The sequence below is a fragment of the Alosa sapidissima genome, chromosome 17 (genome assembly GCF_018492685.1).
Source record: "Alosa sapidissima isolate fAloSap1 chromosome 17, fAloSap1.pri, whole genome shotgun sequence".
NCBI lineage: Eukaryota > Metazoa > Chordata > Actinopteri > Clupeiformes > Clupeidae > Alosa > Alosa sapidissima.
Genome location: NC_055973.1, coordinates 21,390,088 through 21,405,988, shown reverse-complemented (window position 1 = coordinate 21,405,988; position 15,901 = coordinate 21,390,088). Strand labels below are relative to the sequence as shown.

The 15,901-nt window shown below is 41.4% G+C and overlaps 1 protein-coding gene across 2 annotated transcripts; it reads left to right on the top strand.

The window, feature by feature from the left end:
- The first annotated feature begins 379 nt into the window (after positions 1–379).
- On the top strand, positions 380–15,275 carry LOC121688855. 2 transcript variants are annotated; one of them, XM_042068767.1, is made up of 4 exons: positions 380–891; positions 12,297–12,374; positions 12,509–13,913; positions 13,959–15,275. In XM_042068767.1, the coding sequence occupies exons 3-4, from the start codon at positions 13,394–13,396 to the stop codon at positions 14,783–14,785; spliced, it is 1,347 nt and encodes a 448-aa protein (XP_041924701.1). In that variant the 5' UTR covers positions 380–891; positions 12,297–12,374; positions 12,509–13,393; the 3' UTR covers positions 14,786–15,275. The 2 variants fall into 2 exon arrangements, with proteins under 2 accessions (XP_041924701.1, XP_041924700.1); XM_042068766.1 differs by having other exon boundaries at positions 381–891; positions 12,509–15,275.
- Positions 15,276–15,901: the final 626 nt, after the last annotated feature.

The following is a 15,901-nucleotide window of genomic DNA, read 5'->3' as shown; positions in this document are numbered from 1 at the left end:
GCTCACTGACTCAAGGCTTCTGAGCAAACACACACACACACGCATGCACACATGTACGCTGTGGAATTCTGGGGTATTCTTAATGTATTCAAATGTGTTCATATGTTACTTCTGTGTGTAGTATACAACGTGGAGAGGCCCATGCCATTGTACACACCCTTTTTCTGATCAGTAGCTTAATAGCTTGACCAGATGTGGACATGGTTCAGGCCTGTCACAAGCACGTAGGATTTACCATCAGACAGGTCATGCTGCCATAGGCCTTAGTGATAAGGCCCGAATGAGATATCGTCTTGTTGTTCTGTTCCAAGGTTGGTATTTTTCCATCTGGAGTTGGTTTTGTGCAATGCTTGGTACCTTCCACGTTGGCATGATTTACGTTCGTATGTTTTAGTATAACAGGCTTTGTCTCAGGTTTGGACTTGAAGACGGATTGAGGAAGCAACTCGGGGAGCATCTTATGCCAAGAAGCTCAGCAGCAGCCCGCTTCTACTACCACGAGACTCTGTGCAGTTGTACTGTTTGAGACTTAGCCTGTGCTCTGTTAGTCATTGTTCTACCATCTACAATAAATTCACTTGATCATTGATGCTGATTCAACCGTCAAGCCTTATTGAGAGACCATCTTCAATACAGACATTAGAACTGAAACACAACGCAACGATCGGGAATCCAACGTTTGGTTTTCGTGACCCGAACACAAGAGGAGGGGGAGGACGTGAACATCTTGAGACTTCGGGGTCAGAGAGACGTTGCGGTCAGTTTGAGACTTCGGGGTCAGATTTGAACATCACATCTGTAAGAAGAGTCTATTTGGCACCCTGACTGACGTTACCAACCCCCCAGCTGGAAGCCAGCCAAGACCCGCTGCAGTGAAGAAACTCCGACCAGGTGAAAGCAAAGAGCCTTTATTCCTTTCTGCATGAAAATAACTAAAAGTAAAGATGAATGAATGCTATTTTAATAAATAAATTAGAAATTATTTGTTTAAAAAGCTGCACATTAATGAGAGTATTGAATTTTGTGTCATTAAGAGCTATGACAAAGTAACATACCTATATCAATGATTGATGAGCTCTAGATGTCATTGGATATAAGAAGTTTTTCAAAAAAGTAAGAGGTAAAAATGTACACATATTTTTGGTAATTGGACAGATTCGTGAACGAATTAAAAGCATATAGATTAACTAATGACAAGCTTGGGGGATTAATCTTTCCTTTTTCTGTACTGCCGTTACATGTTAAGATGTGTGAATTTCATCAGATAAATGCTGTTCGTGTGCCAAAGAGAAAATAGGAGGAGTTGCTACAGTCATTATTTGTGCTGAGTGAACCGTGTGGTTGTTCTCTCAGCGGTCTTTGTTTAGTTAATGGCCTATGACTAAACTTAGTGCTAGTGTTACCGAAGGAGACAACATCAACCAGAGTGGGGTGTGTAATCACTGGAAAGTGGTATAGGTTTTCCACCTATGTTTTTTGTTGACTTGGTCAACTGTGAATTTAATGAGAGATCGTTAAAAGTGTGAGTGAGACATTAATTTTGATCGTTGTCCAGCCATTTGGGAGAAAAGAAATAGTCTGAGTTAAGTGGAACTGACATTTGTGGAATTTATTGTTGTGGCTTCATGCTGTGAGTAAAATAACTTACAAAGTGTCGGTTACGGAGCGAGAGAGATAGAGAGAGTGTTTTCTTTTCCTTGGCAGGAACAGCGAGTGTGTGTGTGTCTGTGACTGCGTGTGTGAATAAAAGGAGAGAGAAGGACAGCTTCAGAGAGATAGAAGCTTTTGAGAGAGCAAAATCACAAAGTTGTCACAAAATCACTGCCACACTACTGACAAAATTAAATAAAGCACCACGTCCCAGTGCAAATACATAGCCCAATTTGAATGGCTCATCGCAGCAAAAATAATTTGGAACATTACCTCACACACACACACACACACACACACACACACACACACACACACACACACATACTGAAGAATGATGTGTGTAAACTAATCTATGTGCAGTGTACAATTCTGCTGCATTCCGTATGTATCTCATTTGCACTAGGCCTTAACATAAACAGATTTACGAGTTTACAGGTCAGGGTGCCTCTCTGCTCCAGGCTCAGGCCCGTATCAATAGGTTCTCTGTGTTCTGCCCCTGAAGACATCTTATCTGTGCAACAAATGTTGTTGACCTCCCTCTGACCATGGTTGTGTCTATGTGGTGCAGTTTGGGCCATCTCTCACATGACAGATATATACACTCTGTACTGTATTATTATTTGAGACTTTCCCTGAAGAGGATCGAGGAAGTGACTACATGTGCAACTCTGTCATATGCACAATAGCCCGCTTCAACCCGCAACTACGAATAGACTATGCAGTTGTAGGAAGAAACTTTAACCTTTTAGGATATGTGTGTTTGTAAGGGCCTGGTATGGGTTCTTTATTAATTGATCATGGGTGCTTGAGTTTTGTTATCAATATTTGCATAATATTTGCAAAGTCTATGAATCGCCATATTGGATGATACAAAAAGGATAATATTTTAATGAATTTAATATGTTGCTTGCGAATAGGTTGACAACGCTACAACATCCAGTATTAGCCCAATAATTGCGCCGCTAATAATCATGGCTATCTCTCTTTACCAGTTGCCACTTATGTCTGCATTTTCCTCCAATATTTTTCGTCTTTTTTACCTGGCCTTTTCAGTCCCTCATGGCCTCTTTCTACCACCCATCCACCCTGGCGCTTATCACTACGGTAGGGCCGGCCCGGCTATGGTATCTGAGAAAACTTTTTAGAAAAGACGGGATATATGGACCAAACCAACTCTTCTTGGGAGGGAAGAACAACCCATGAAGAGGCTGCGGTGTTAGGCATAGAATGCAAACGTGTGTAGCCAACTCTAAGAGAAGATAGATTAACATGGCAAATGTCAATATTTTTCCCTCGACCGGCCCAAAAGTGAAGCGGCCCACCGGGAATTCTCCCGATTCTCCTGATTACCCACTCCGGGCCTGCCATCCGGGATCTGCCATCTTCACTAGGGAGGTCGGCACCTTCATTTATGTTAGGTCAAAGTTTGGGGAAGTGTCACTGATGTCGGTTGTCAAGAGATACATCCTTAATGTTGAAGAGTTGGGTAATGTGGTCATTGAATATTTGACATCACAGGGGGAGATGTAAGCTTCTCTCTGTATCTTTAGACTGCTCCTTGTTAGCCACATGGCGTAGGTCTCCGGTTACCGTGAATAAAGCTCTCTGAGATTTCTGACTGACTGCTGATTCTGCCTGAGAACTTCTTTGAACAATCCAGAATTCTGTATTTCACAGTGTGACCGTCAATACTTTTATATTTGATATTGTTACTGTACCATCTATAATAAATGACTCCATTAATGATCCTGATCCACACACCAGGTCTTATTTGAATTCAACTTCAATACATCTTCATTGATACAAAACACAACTCAACATTTACATGGGCAGACAAAGAAACAAAAAGCAACCATACCCAAGGGGGTTTGTCTCACTAAATTCAGACCATACATGCAGTCATACTGACACCATGGAAGGGCGTGCATACTGTATGTGCAAAGACAACAGCAAGATGCAGATTTACTAGTGTACAGGTCAGGGTGCCATAGCTAGACTGGAGACGGTACCTATATATCAGTATAGGCTCTGTGTGTTTTTCCCTTGGAATGTCTTATCTAAGACATGTTGTTGACCCTTCTCCAACTAAAGCGCTCCCTCCGCACATACGTAATGCTGACGTGAGTGTGGAATAGTGATGGGGACGAGACCGCCTATGCCGAGTCCGAGACAAGACCGAGTCTTTGAAGGGTCGAGACCGAGTCGAGACCGAGTCCGTTGGTTTTCAAATACAGTCGAGTCCGAGTCAAGACCGAGTCTTTGAGGAAGCAAGTCCGAGTCGAGACCGAGTCCTTTAGGAGTCGAGACCGAGTCGAGACCAAGACCATAAAAACATGTCAGTTTTCATATTCATGATCTAATATCACCCCAATTAATAATCAACAGTTAGGCCCAGGCTTGGAATTTCACCATTTTAGGGGCAAGGCCACTTGGCCTTCAGTTGGGTATATTTGGTGGGGGGCACAAAGGCCACATGTCAGGGCACCAAGGCCAAAGTTAACTATACAGTAGTAGGCTATAAAAATAATCAAAGTTGTATTTAGCCTATTCACAGCAGTAGACCTGCATCACTGTATGAAACATTACAAAAACATGAAACATGACATATTAAATAGAACTGTAAATCATCAAGGCTATATTTAAGATTTATATTTATTTTATATTTGGCCTGTTATGGAATCATGTATTGAACAATTTAAGCACAGCTCAGCTTTAAGAAACTCAGATAGCCTAGATGCATGCTTAGCATTTTTTGATCATTAAGACTCCTTTCACAAACTCTTACTCAGCTGTATATCCTCTGATTTTAATATTTACCTATATCTAGGCAATATTTGTAACATTTATTTTGTATTTGGCCTGTTATGAAATCATGAAGAACGATTTAAACAGATTTTGAAACCTAAAGACCAAAGTTGGAGACATGAATGTAGACCTTGCTGCAGATTACATTTTTAATTTAACCGGAATACGCTGGAACAGCTTACTGTACAGGGGACTGCTTTATTTCTGGTAAGGTCTGCTGTTTATTCTGATATATGGTTTGTCATGTGTTGAACTAAGAGTTCGTGAAGTATTCCACCGAGATGAATGGGTAGGGGAGATGGGTATAGCACCTTATGTAGACGTTATGATTAAATTTAATTATATTATTTACTTTTCTCGCGAACCGTTCACCACAGCAATTAGCGGCTAACATTGTTTAAAAGCTGAGAAAAAGCTCTTTCATGTGATGTGATACATGTGTCTGTGTGATGAGTAGATGAGAAGAATGGGTGAGTTTGGACGCACTTTCTGTCTTGCCATGCTGCTGTCATTTTCACCACTGTGTAAGACTGAATTAGTTTGCGCTGTGATGCTAAGATTATTTTGACAGGCTATAGGCTAAATAAAAATCGCTATTAAACGGACGCAAAGCAGAATATTGAAAGAAGGGGGCACCAAGGCCAACGCAAGGGGCAAAGACGTGGCCGCCGTGAAATTTCATTTTCAGTTTTTTTTTATATATGAACATAAAAAAATGCGCTGGTCTCGAGGACTCGGTCTGAAATTACGAGTCCTTCTCTTCCCACTGTGGTCCGAGACCGAGTCAAGACCGAGTCTTTGAAGGAACAAGTCCGAGTCGAGTCCGAGAAAGCAGAAATCGGTCTCGAGACCGGTCTCGAGTCCGAGACCGGACTCGAGTACTACATCACTGGTGTGGAACACTCATTATATTACATACATAACATTTCAATGTTTCTAATACAAAACCGCACACTAGGTTCCAACTATATTGCCTCCACTGTGTTGATTGCAATTCAGTTCTGTTTTTGTCAGCACTGCTCAATACATTCCATTGTTTATCCAATGCTTGTCAGTTAAAAAGAGAGTTTAGAGCAGTGGTCCCTTTTTCTTTTTCTTCCGAGGGCCAGCTCACTATGCCTGGCTCTAAGAGAGGGCCAGATATCAGTATCAGTAACCATAAATAGCTTAGTGCTGTGAACAACAGCAGTCTATCTTAGTTGAATATTCCATTACATTTAATATACTGCAATTTAATACCATTGTTAGCTGTGTTTATGTTGCCATCATGCCATATCAGTGTAAAATGTGGCTCAAATGAAATAATACTGATAAAAAGACTTTAGCATTCCCAAAAGTATTAGCAGGGAGTCCCAAATGTATATTTTATTCAAAATGTGTGAACTCTGTCTTTGCATACACAGCTCATATTGTGAACAAGTAATATCCTACAAATAATTCAAATAACTCAAACTATGAGAGTTTTATGTGCTGGCAAAAACATCTGAAATGACCACCATTCTAACTTTCACTCACCTGATGAGAACTTTGTGAATTGTGAATTTGTATGAACATTTGAACGAGTGAATAAAAAAATAGAAATAATTATCCCAGAAAGTCCCAGAAATATGACTTGAATAGAAGTTAGTTAGTTATTAACAATTAATTGATAAACGTTTAGAATACTTTGAGCACTGATACAGTCAGCATAGGCCTCTTACATGTTTGCAGGTAGGCCTACATTTCATTCCGTTTTCGATGGCAAACGCAAAACAGCGCCAAAACAACCACCAGTGGACAAAAAGAGTATTACATGTGTACTGTTACGACTCGCCATAGAGAACGAATGGGGGAAATTACGGATGTTATAGTTTGACGATGTCGTACTCCCGTGCGGGCCAGATGCTATATACCACGGACATGATTTGGGGGGCCACCCAAAATGAGGTGGCGGGCCGTATCCGGTACGCGGGCCGTAGTTTGGGGACCACTGGTTTAGAGTCTAGTCTTCATGGTGGCAAAGGGCAGAGGGCAGAGAGGTGTGCGTTCGACTTACTGACAGCTTGGTGAGGTGTGGGCCTGGAGTCTCCAGAATCTTCTCCCAGATGGCATAGGACTGAAAAAGCGATGGGAGGAGTTTCCTGCAATGCTCAGTGCTTTTCAGACCAGGGGTGTGTTGTAGATGTCCTGGAAAGAGGGGAGTAAGTCACCAGTGATCTTTCCAGCTGCATTTATTATGCGCTGCAGGGTTCTCCTGTTGGATGTGGTGCTGCTTCCTAACCACACAGCGATGCAGCTGGTCAGGATGTTCTCAATGGTTCCTCCCCGACTCCATTAAGAAGATAATGCAACAACATTCATTGGACAAACCAAAGAATCTAACAATTGATGCCGTGAAGCCCAGATCTACGTGGAAAAAGACATCTAGAAGATCTTCACTGTGAACATAGAGGCTGCAAGGTCAAGATTGCCTGCTAGGTCAAGCTTAAGCATCTCTATCAAGACCAAGAAGGGACCCCATTGCTGACGACTGACAAAAAACGAAATGGCTGCCTGCCAGTATGCCACAGGCTCCCTGCCAAGAGAGACAAAAAACTGGTGTAGGAAGAAAATGTTAACCTTAAGGGTATGTGTCTTCATATATATATATATATATATATATATATATATATATATATATATATATATACATATATATATTTACTTATTTACACTTTTGGTCTTGTTTGAGAGCAAGTTATTCATGGTTCATGGGAATGTACAAGTAGACAGAAACAAACTGAGATGATGATTTGTGACTAGCATCTGTGGTATGTCTTTACAAGGTATTTTTGGTATATGCATGCTGTTTCTGTATAGGCCTTGAGAAAGAAAACTGTCAAAGCTGGCGCCCTGGCATTATTTACTGGGATCAGGTCAATCTTGATGGAATACCACAGATGTCAGTCGTTAGGGGATAGATACATCCTTGTGGTCACTGTTGAGGAGTTAGGTAATGGGATCGTAAGATGATTAACATACCATAGATAGAGATGTAAGCCTGACAGGGAAGTATAAGAAGAAGTGTTTTCGTGTTGTATCTTCGAACTGCACCTGATAGCGACACAATGTCTATAAATAAATCTTTTTGAGATTTATGACTGACTACTGACTCTGCTTGAGAACTTTCAAGCAAATCCATAATTTTGCACCACACTGCACTGTGTACACAAGACTCCATCAACTGCAGTAAAATATCTACTGACCAGGTGAAATGCAGTCTTTACATATCAATGACAGTAATTGAGTTTGTCATGTTCAGTGCCTGTATCAATGATTAAGAAGCTCTAATGTCAAATGATATCTGATCTAAGAGGCGTACTGTAAATGACAGGTTTGTGAACAACTTTACAGGTTTGTGAACAAACTAAAAGAAGTAACCAGTTAATTAAGACTGTCAAATCCAGTTGGTAGAGTGTTCATTATTTGTGCTATTTTATGTCATAACTTGGGAATATGTGCTGGAGTTTCAAGAAGTGAATGCTGGTTGCAGGGGCGGACAGGCAATCTGTGAGTTCGAGAAAAGTCCAGAACGGCCGTCCATCTGATGGCCGTCGACTGCCTGGCTCAGTGCCTCATCGGTCAAGTAGGGATACTGTCTAGATCTCCACATAAATATGCATCCTTCAGGCTTAATCAAAGCTATCAGTAGGCCTATATCTACGCTACCAGTTGCCATTGTCATCCAAAAAAGTAAACATTTGCGCCATTGCATTTTCAATGATACAGGATAGGCAAGATGATGCAGTCATTACCCCTCTCTATGGCAGGCTACTCATAATAGCCTTGCGCTTCTAAAGTGCACTAGAATTGAATTCCGTGCATGCAGAACAGTGGTGAATGTCAGTAAGATGTCTTCATGGAAGAACTTGGAATAGGCCTATCAAAAATGAAAAACAAGGCAACCGAAAACTGAGAGGAAGAACAGCGACATTTAACCATACAACATACTGTATGTTGTTGTATCACAAGTGTTGTGATATTTTGAGCCTCGTAAATGGTGTAAAACTTTGATTTATTTGCATGGCTAGACCGATGCCGAGGCACCCCCATTGAAAAAGCTGTTGGTAGCATCGGCTAGCTAGCGCCAGATTTCGGAGTGCAGGGGACAAGCCGAAATGAGCTATGAGACATACGTTCACACTCGGCATCATGTTTCAACACACTTTAAGTCAATATCACACCAGAATTCTCCTTTTAGTTTAGAACCATATAAGCTCAAAAAATAGAAAACATCTCAGCAGAAGATTTTTAAGACTTTGCCATTTTGGTGGTAGCTTGTTCTAACCCAAACAAGATGCAGAGTGCCTCAGGCAAACTTTTGAGACCATCCATTACCAGCCTCCCCTCAATGATGATGGCTGTAGACACTGGCTCCAGGTGGATAAGAGTTGGATCAACCGGTGTGTCATCATCAATGACCGTCAGCAGCCCAAAGGAGACTTGTGCCCACACGTCCTCACCATCAGTAACCTGTAAAACAAATAGAAACACAAAGACAACAGTTAAATATATGACTGATTAGTTATTAGCGTCCAAACTGTACCTTGCTGAAATATAAAATGAATTAACGGTAATGCTGCTGCAAGTAATCCAAGCTTTGTGTTGATCTCTTGAGGATGTCATCAGCATGAAATGATACAAAAGATTTAGAAACATACAAGCACTTTTCAGCATTGTATTACATCCATGGAAACTTACCACTTACCGTAAATGGTGTAAACCAGTGATTTATTTGCATGGCTAGGCTGATGCCCGAGGCACCCCCATCGGAAACCTGTTGGTAGCATCGGCTAATAGCGCCAGATTTCGGAGTGCAGGGGACAAGCCGAGATGAGCTATGAGACAAAAGTTCAAGGTATCATGTTTCAACACACTTTAGGTCAATATCATACAGAACTTCTCCTTTAAATGTTGAATACACACTAGTATGAAAATCACAGCCTTCATATGGGCATGGAATGTTAATTTCAAATGACTACGCACATGTGTGAAAAAATCTGCTTCAGTGCAGGGCTCCCCATATGACTAAAAAGTGCATAAACAATCCATATGAAGACAAGGTATTGGTTGTTGCCGAATAAACCCGCCATGTCTTAGACGATAATGCTTAAATAACTGACCTCTTTTGTCTGCCGAAAAAATGCAATGCGTACATTTCCACTGCATGCCTACACTACCATCTTCTAAATTCGCAGCTAACCTTAACTTTGATTCTGTATTCACTACCTCCTGCTTTAAAATTCTAAATTAGCTGCCAACTTTGAATTAGACAGTAATTTACTAGTAGTTAAAGTTACACATTAATTTATCCAACTGTTAATGCAAAACATCTGTGGTGTGGTGGGGGGAAGGGGGGCCATCGATCTAACGTTAGCTCCTTCAAACCAAAAACATGCCTGGGCAAAATAAAAACAGTTCACCAACATGTATATCCTTACAGCTTACCACAAAGTCTTCCGAAAGGTCTGATGTTTATTTTTTATCTTCTGAATGCTTTCAACAACGATTCTTCGGAAGAGCAAACTGAGAGGGCGAAAATTCAAATCACTCCAGCACATAGATAGTAACGTTAACGTCTTCCTTGCATGCTCCCACTTCTTCTTCTTCTTCTTCTTCTTCCCTGCAGAAATACGCGCAAGGGCGCCTCCTAATGGTAGAAATTTGTCACTGTTGAGGTTACTTGTCTCAGACAAGTTGACCTCAGTCTTATTATGAAGTAACATGCTTTTTTCAACATGGAAGTAACTGTTACTTTACTCTAATCATTAAGATGCACACATTTGTTGCTGAAAGTAAAGTAAACAAGGTTAATGCAAGTTTACACAAGTGTTAGATTTTACAGTGCACAGTGTGTGTGACCTCATAGTTTCAGTAAGAACCCACAGGCTTCATCTTCTTTGACTTAAAGTGATTCTACTGCTCACTAGTTCCAAGGAGAAGAGAGATGCTGGTGGATTTATTGAGCAGGGTAGACTCTATTGGGTTTGATGTTGCTGAACCTTTCCCATATAAGACTTATACTGCCTTACAGTGAGGCCCGTACTTAGGATTTACAACCACTCTGCCTTTTCAAGAGTGCAGTGTAGTGGGAGTCCTCAAAGACTAAGGCAGTCCTTGCTAAAGGAGCCCAGCTTTTTTCCATTTCTGTTAGACCGTATTGCTATCTTGAAATTGGCAGGTTATGCTAACATCAGTGCTACTGTATGACTGTATGTATTTGTTCACACTTGCAGAATGTGCTATTTTTTTCCCCCCAGCCTTCTCTATTCTATGTTTGAATCAAATATTCTAGAGCGGAGCTCTGTTCTAGAATCTTTGGTTTGAATCACTGTCTGTTCTGTCTGTTCTGGGCCCACTGGCATTCCACTGGAGCCTCTGGGCCATATCAGCAGCTGTTTGATACACAAGCACAGCAGCTCGGATGACCACCCCTCCCAGCAGCACGGCTACTGTTTACAGGAGTGGTACTATTTTATATTTAAAAGATGCCGGTTGAACTTGGTTAATTCCCCACTGGTTTGAGTCCCTAATTAATTTTGAACTGAGAAAATAGTGCAGGGGATGTTTTTAATATATTTATCCATTGTTTTTGTTGTTTGCTGATAGAAAATCCTTGTGAGAGATTATGAAATCTAGTGCCCCTCTAGGCTCCTGATTCAGGAGATGACGAATGAGCGCAGCTGTCTGTGATTAATAGATTGAGAGATTATAAGTGCTCTTGGTTTGCATCTCAAACTAAGTTGTTTTCTGGGATATTTAATCATAATTACTCGTTTGAACACTGTTGCCACCTGCATTGTTTTTCTCTCTTTTATGTCTGGATACATCTACTCTCAGTGGGGAACAGAAAAAGCTAACTGAAGTCCTGATCAGTTTGCCCATCAGGAGAACATGCCCCTCCCTCCTGGTAAAGATGGCATGTACAGTAACTGTCCATCTGATTGGTCCAGGAGGGGCAGCAGTTTCCCATAGCGGTCTCCCACTCCTTAGGCAGAGCCAGCTCTTTTTTGCAGCTCTGTGTGGAGAGGGCAGCAGGCTGCTGTTAATCATGTTGGCCAGCCATGGACTTACCCAGAGTTTAGTGTCCAGTCATAGACAGAGTGTAGTGGTCAGTTATGGACGTACTCCAGAGTATAGTGCCCAGGCATTGACATCCCCAAACTGTAGTTTTATTCTGACCTTTTTCTAGTGTTCACCACATTAAATGAGTAAAGATATTTTATTCTATTTATTAATGTTTAATCAGAGCCCAGAAACCACTGGCTTTGGCCAGGGTTTAGCTTTTGAGGGAATGTGTGCTGAGACAGGTCAACCTGGAATCACAAACATCTGTGGAATGCTTCGCATCTGAGTAGCTGTGCATTCACTTTTTGGTTTATTGGGTTACTTTTATTGTGTCCTTAAACCCTAGTAGTTTGAGTCTACTCCTGACTCCCTTGGTTTCCAATTAATGTGGGCTCCAATAAAATTGTAATTTATTGACATTCCTCTCTGAGTCTTCTTTGGTGTGTTGTCAAAAAAAATCCTGTGTTACACACACACATAACCACATTACTGTTATTTCCCAGTGCTTTGTCATTTGAGTGCATAGTCATTTAGGCATATGCATTGCCAGGGAGAGCTTTGGCCCCTTTAGGTCTAGGTCATGGCCTTCTGTTAACAGAAGATTCCGGATCAGATTTCAGATCCCTCAAGACCTTGCGGCTGGTGTTGTTCTCATATGGTCTGCTTCAAATTTAGTATGTCTGTGAACAACTGTTAGTTTGGTGATTTATGCATTGCAGAGGTATAACTGGGCTCTCCTCTGTTGTCTTCAGGTTTGAGAGACAATCTAAGACATTAAGACGATCAGAAGGAGAAGACCCGGAAGGCCATGAAGACTTAATTAGGTCTTGGTATGATACAATTATTTACTCTTCATCAAATAAATAAATCTTCAATCGACCTTACTTAAGGTCGAGTCCAGTTTTAAGTTTGGCGTATCAAAAAGTCTGTTCAACATCATCTCTATTTTCTGTTGTTTTCTCAGACAGTTTTGTAAGGACACCACGAACACAGAGATCCAGCAGCTATTGCACCTGGGTGAGGAAGGTCAAGAGGAAAGTGTCTGCTGTTTATCTGTCTGAAGATCGCATACGATCCAGAACTGCAACATTCTGGCCTTGTCGGAGGCGAAGAGGGACACAATCCACTCCAAGCATTTATCTTCCATCAGGAGTGACCTCCACAGCCACGGGTGAAGCTGTCTCTGGTAATTGTGGAGGAAAAACTGCAGAAGTAAAAGCTGTAAGACTGATCACAAATACATGGAAATACCAAACAGACACTTGATGTGATATGTGCTTATGACAATATTATCTGAATGAAACAACTGTGCGTGCGTAATGTGTATATGTGCGTGCTGTAATGCTACATTTAGTCAGTGATTTGTCTAAGGGTCTGAAGTGAACACTTAGAATAGTGTTAAGCATATTTAGTGGTTGTATAAACTAGCAAATGGGCAGGGGAGTCTGATCGATATATTTTTACTGAAGACAAATCAACAGTTAAATTTTGAGAACGTGTTTATTTGGAGTCATAAAATTTGTTGTGAAGAGTGACATCAAGGGCATTTCCAGAGTCTCTGCTGTGTTAGAATTGGCAGTGTCCATTGCAATGCACTCTTGTGGACCATAAATTACCCAAGTGACTGACAAGTAAAGTTGACACAACAGCAGCTGTGGAAGAGATCAAGTGGAGGATTCCTGTGGTGTTGTTGATTTTAACCACAGAGGTGACAAGATAAGTGCAAGAAGCTGAACTACAAATCAATAAAAGGGGAAATACCTTACCTAATCCTGAGTGACTTTGAAAAACAAGTTAAGGTAAAATAAATAGACTTGGAAGACAAACCTGATACTAAAAAGGACTAAAAATGACTGACATTGACTCAGTTCAGATCAATGATCTGAAATCAATGGTGGGCACATTTTCAAACTTTGTGAGATCAAAGTTCAAGTTAGATAAAGTTGAGAATAAACTGATAGCAAAGTACAACATTAAGTGCGAAGGATGTTTGTGGGCACTGGATGATTTGACGTGTGTGCTGGAGAGGTGGCAGGAAAAGACAAATAAAGATAAAAAGCTGGCATTGATTATTTGGAATCAGCTTCAACTGAGATCTGAACAGTTTAACAGGGCAGAAAGTGACAGGCGGTGTGATGATGAACAAAAGAAATTCAAAGTCCTGGAGGAACACTGGAAACAGCTGTGGTGTAACCAGGAGAAAGTCCATGCGCAGGAACAGGAAAGACTGCGGAGTGACCTGGAGAAAGTCCATGCGCGGGAACAGGAAAGACTGCGGAGTGACCTGGAGAAAGTCCATGCGCGGGAACAGGAAAGACTGCGGAGTGACCTGGAGAAAGTCCATGCGCGGGAACAGGAAAGACTGCGGAGTGACCTGGAGAAAGTCCATGCGCAGGAACAGGAAAGACTGCGAAGTGAGCAAAGGAAAGTTGCAGCGCTGGAGGAAGATGTGATGATGCTAGAGTATGAGTTGGAAAAGGCTGGAAAACACTGGGAGAGGATTAAGGCCAGACTGATGCAAGTCCTGAGAGTGCAGTTGCCTGACTGGCAGATGCCTGTCCAAACCCCCCAAGCTTTGGTTGCCGTCCAATTCAATGTGCTGCGTGCAGGCACATTTGGTCCATCGGCACCCCCTGTTAACCTGGAGGGCGGTGACCCTGATGTTTCTGAAGCTGACAGAGAGCTTTGTTTGTTTTTGCTAAACTTTGTGAGAGAAGCACTTCTTCCTATAACAATCCCAAAGTTTGCCACTGACAATGACATTAAGACGTGGGCCAAAGAGTTAAAACACCCACGAGTAGAGGGGGTGGAGACATGGGTTAAGCTGCGCGGTATTGCAGCAGTACATCAGTTGCACCCTTATGATGGTCTTCGAATTATGGGCCTGCTTGTGAGTGGTACAGATGCCAATTGCCTGAAAGCAGCAGTGGAACACGCCCTTGGACAAGACAAGACCAATTTGAAGAATGCTTGGAAAGCACTGGAGGACTGGATACGTGGAGCAACAAATGAAGCAAGAAACTGGTCGAAGATAGATGAATGTGTGCAGAAAAATGGCGAAGAGGTAATAGACTATGCAATTAGGTTCAAAAACATCTTTGTTGTTCATTCCGGTATTCCTGAAATTGATTCGTTGACTATTTACGACAGCAAGTGTGGTATTCTGAAGTACGAGTTTATTAGGAATTTGCTTCCTGCTATTCGAAGAGCTGTGTATGCCCGCTTGCCCCTCTGGGGGTGACATGGGTTTTCATTCAAAACAGTTATAGACGCAGCCTGTGCCGTTGAGATGGACAAGGAGAGAAAGCGTCAGAATCAGAGGGCCCGTCGTCAAAGGAAGAAGGAGAGACTGAGAAACATGAGAAACGAGTACAGATAATGAAAGGACAGTAGCAAGGGAAACAGCCACAGAGCAGGTGTCCAGAATTCAACACGATGATGACAATGATGATGATGAAGATGATGATTATGATGATGTGGGCGTGGTAGCATAGTGGTTAAAGAGTTGGGCTAGAATGCAGTAGCCTGTAAAGTTGTGGGTTCATTTCCAGGCTTCCACCGTTGTGCCCTTGAGCAAAGCATTTAACCCCAAGTTGCTCCAGGGACAGTTGCCCTTGTAATATAAATGACACATGTAAGCCACTTTGGACGTTTTTTTAAACGTCTGCTAAATGAATACATGTAATGAAAATGTAAATGATGATGATGCTTACGATGATGACAACATTGATGATGATGATGACTATGAAGACAACATTGATGATGATGATGATGACTATGAAGATAATATTGATGATGACTATGATGTTTATGATGAAGACTATGATGCTGATGATGATGACGATAATGACAACAGTGATGATGATGCTTATGACGATGATGATCACGGTGGATGAAGGCTTTTGCCAAATACCATAAACATAAATATAATTGTTTGCAATTATGTTAATACGCTGAGTTTGTGGTTGGGTTTCAGGTTAGGGTTTTGTTTTTTTCTAAGTTTGCCAGGATATGTCACAACTACCTGTAATCTGAATTAGTATCGTGATAATATATAATCCAATGTAATTTTAGTTCAATTAGTCTTAGACAAATTTTGATAAACAAAGGTGAAAAGTTAATAATACTTGTTATTCATATATACTTGGAGATGAATGTATTTCTACAATACTGTATGCTGTCTTGGTTTCCTTCTCTCTGTATCTCACGCTGTATGAGAGAGCTGTGTGAGTGTCAGGTGATGAGACCTCCACTGAGTTACTCTGAAAAACTGTGACACTGTTGTGTTGAGTTTTAATGTTATTTTCCCCCCTTCCTTCCCTTCTGAGTACTTGTGTGTAATACAATCATTTTTAGT

Bases quoted from the DNA above. Each gene is read 5' to 3' on its own strand.
- LOC121688855 (XM_042068766.1), top strand. From the start codon at position 13,394: ATGACTGACATTGACTCAGTTCAGATCAATGATCTGAAATCAATGGTG.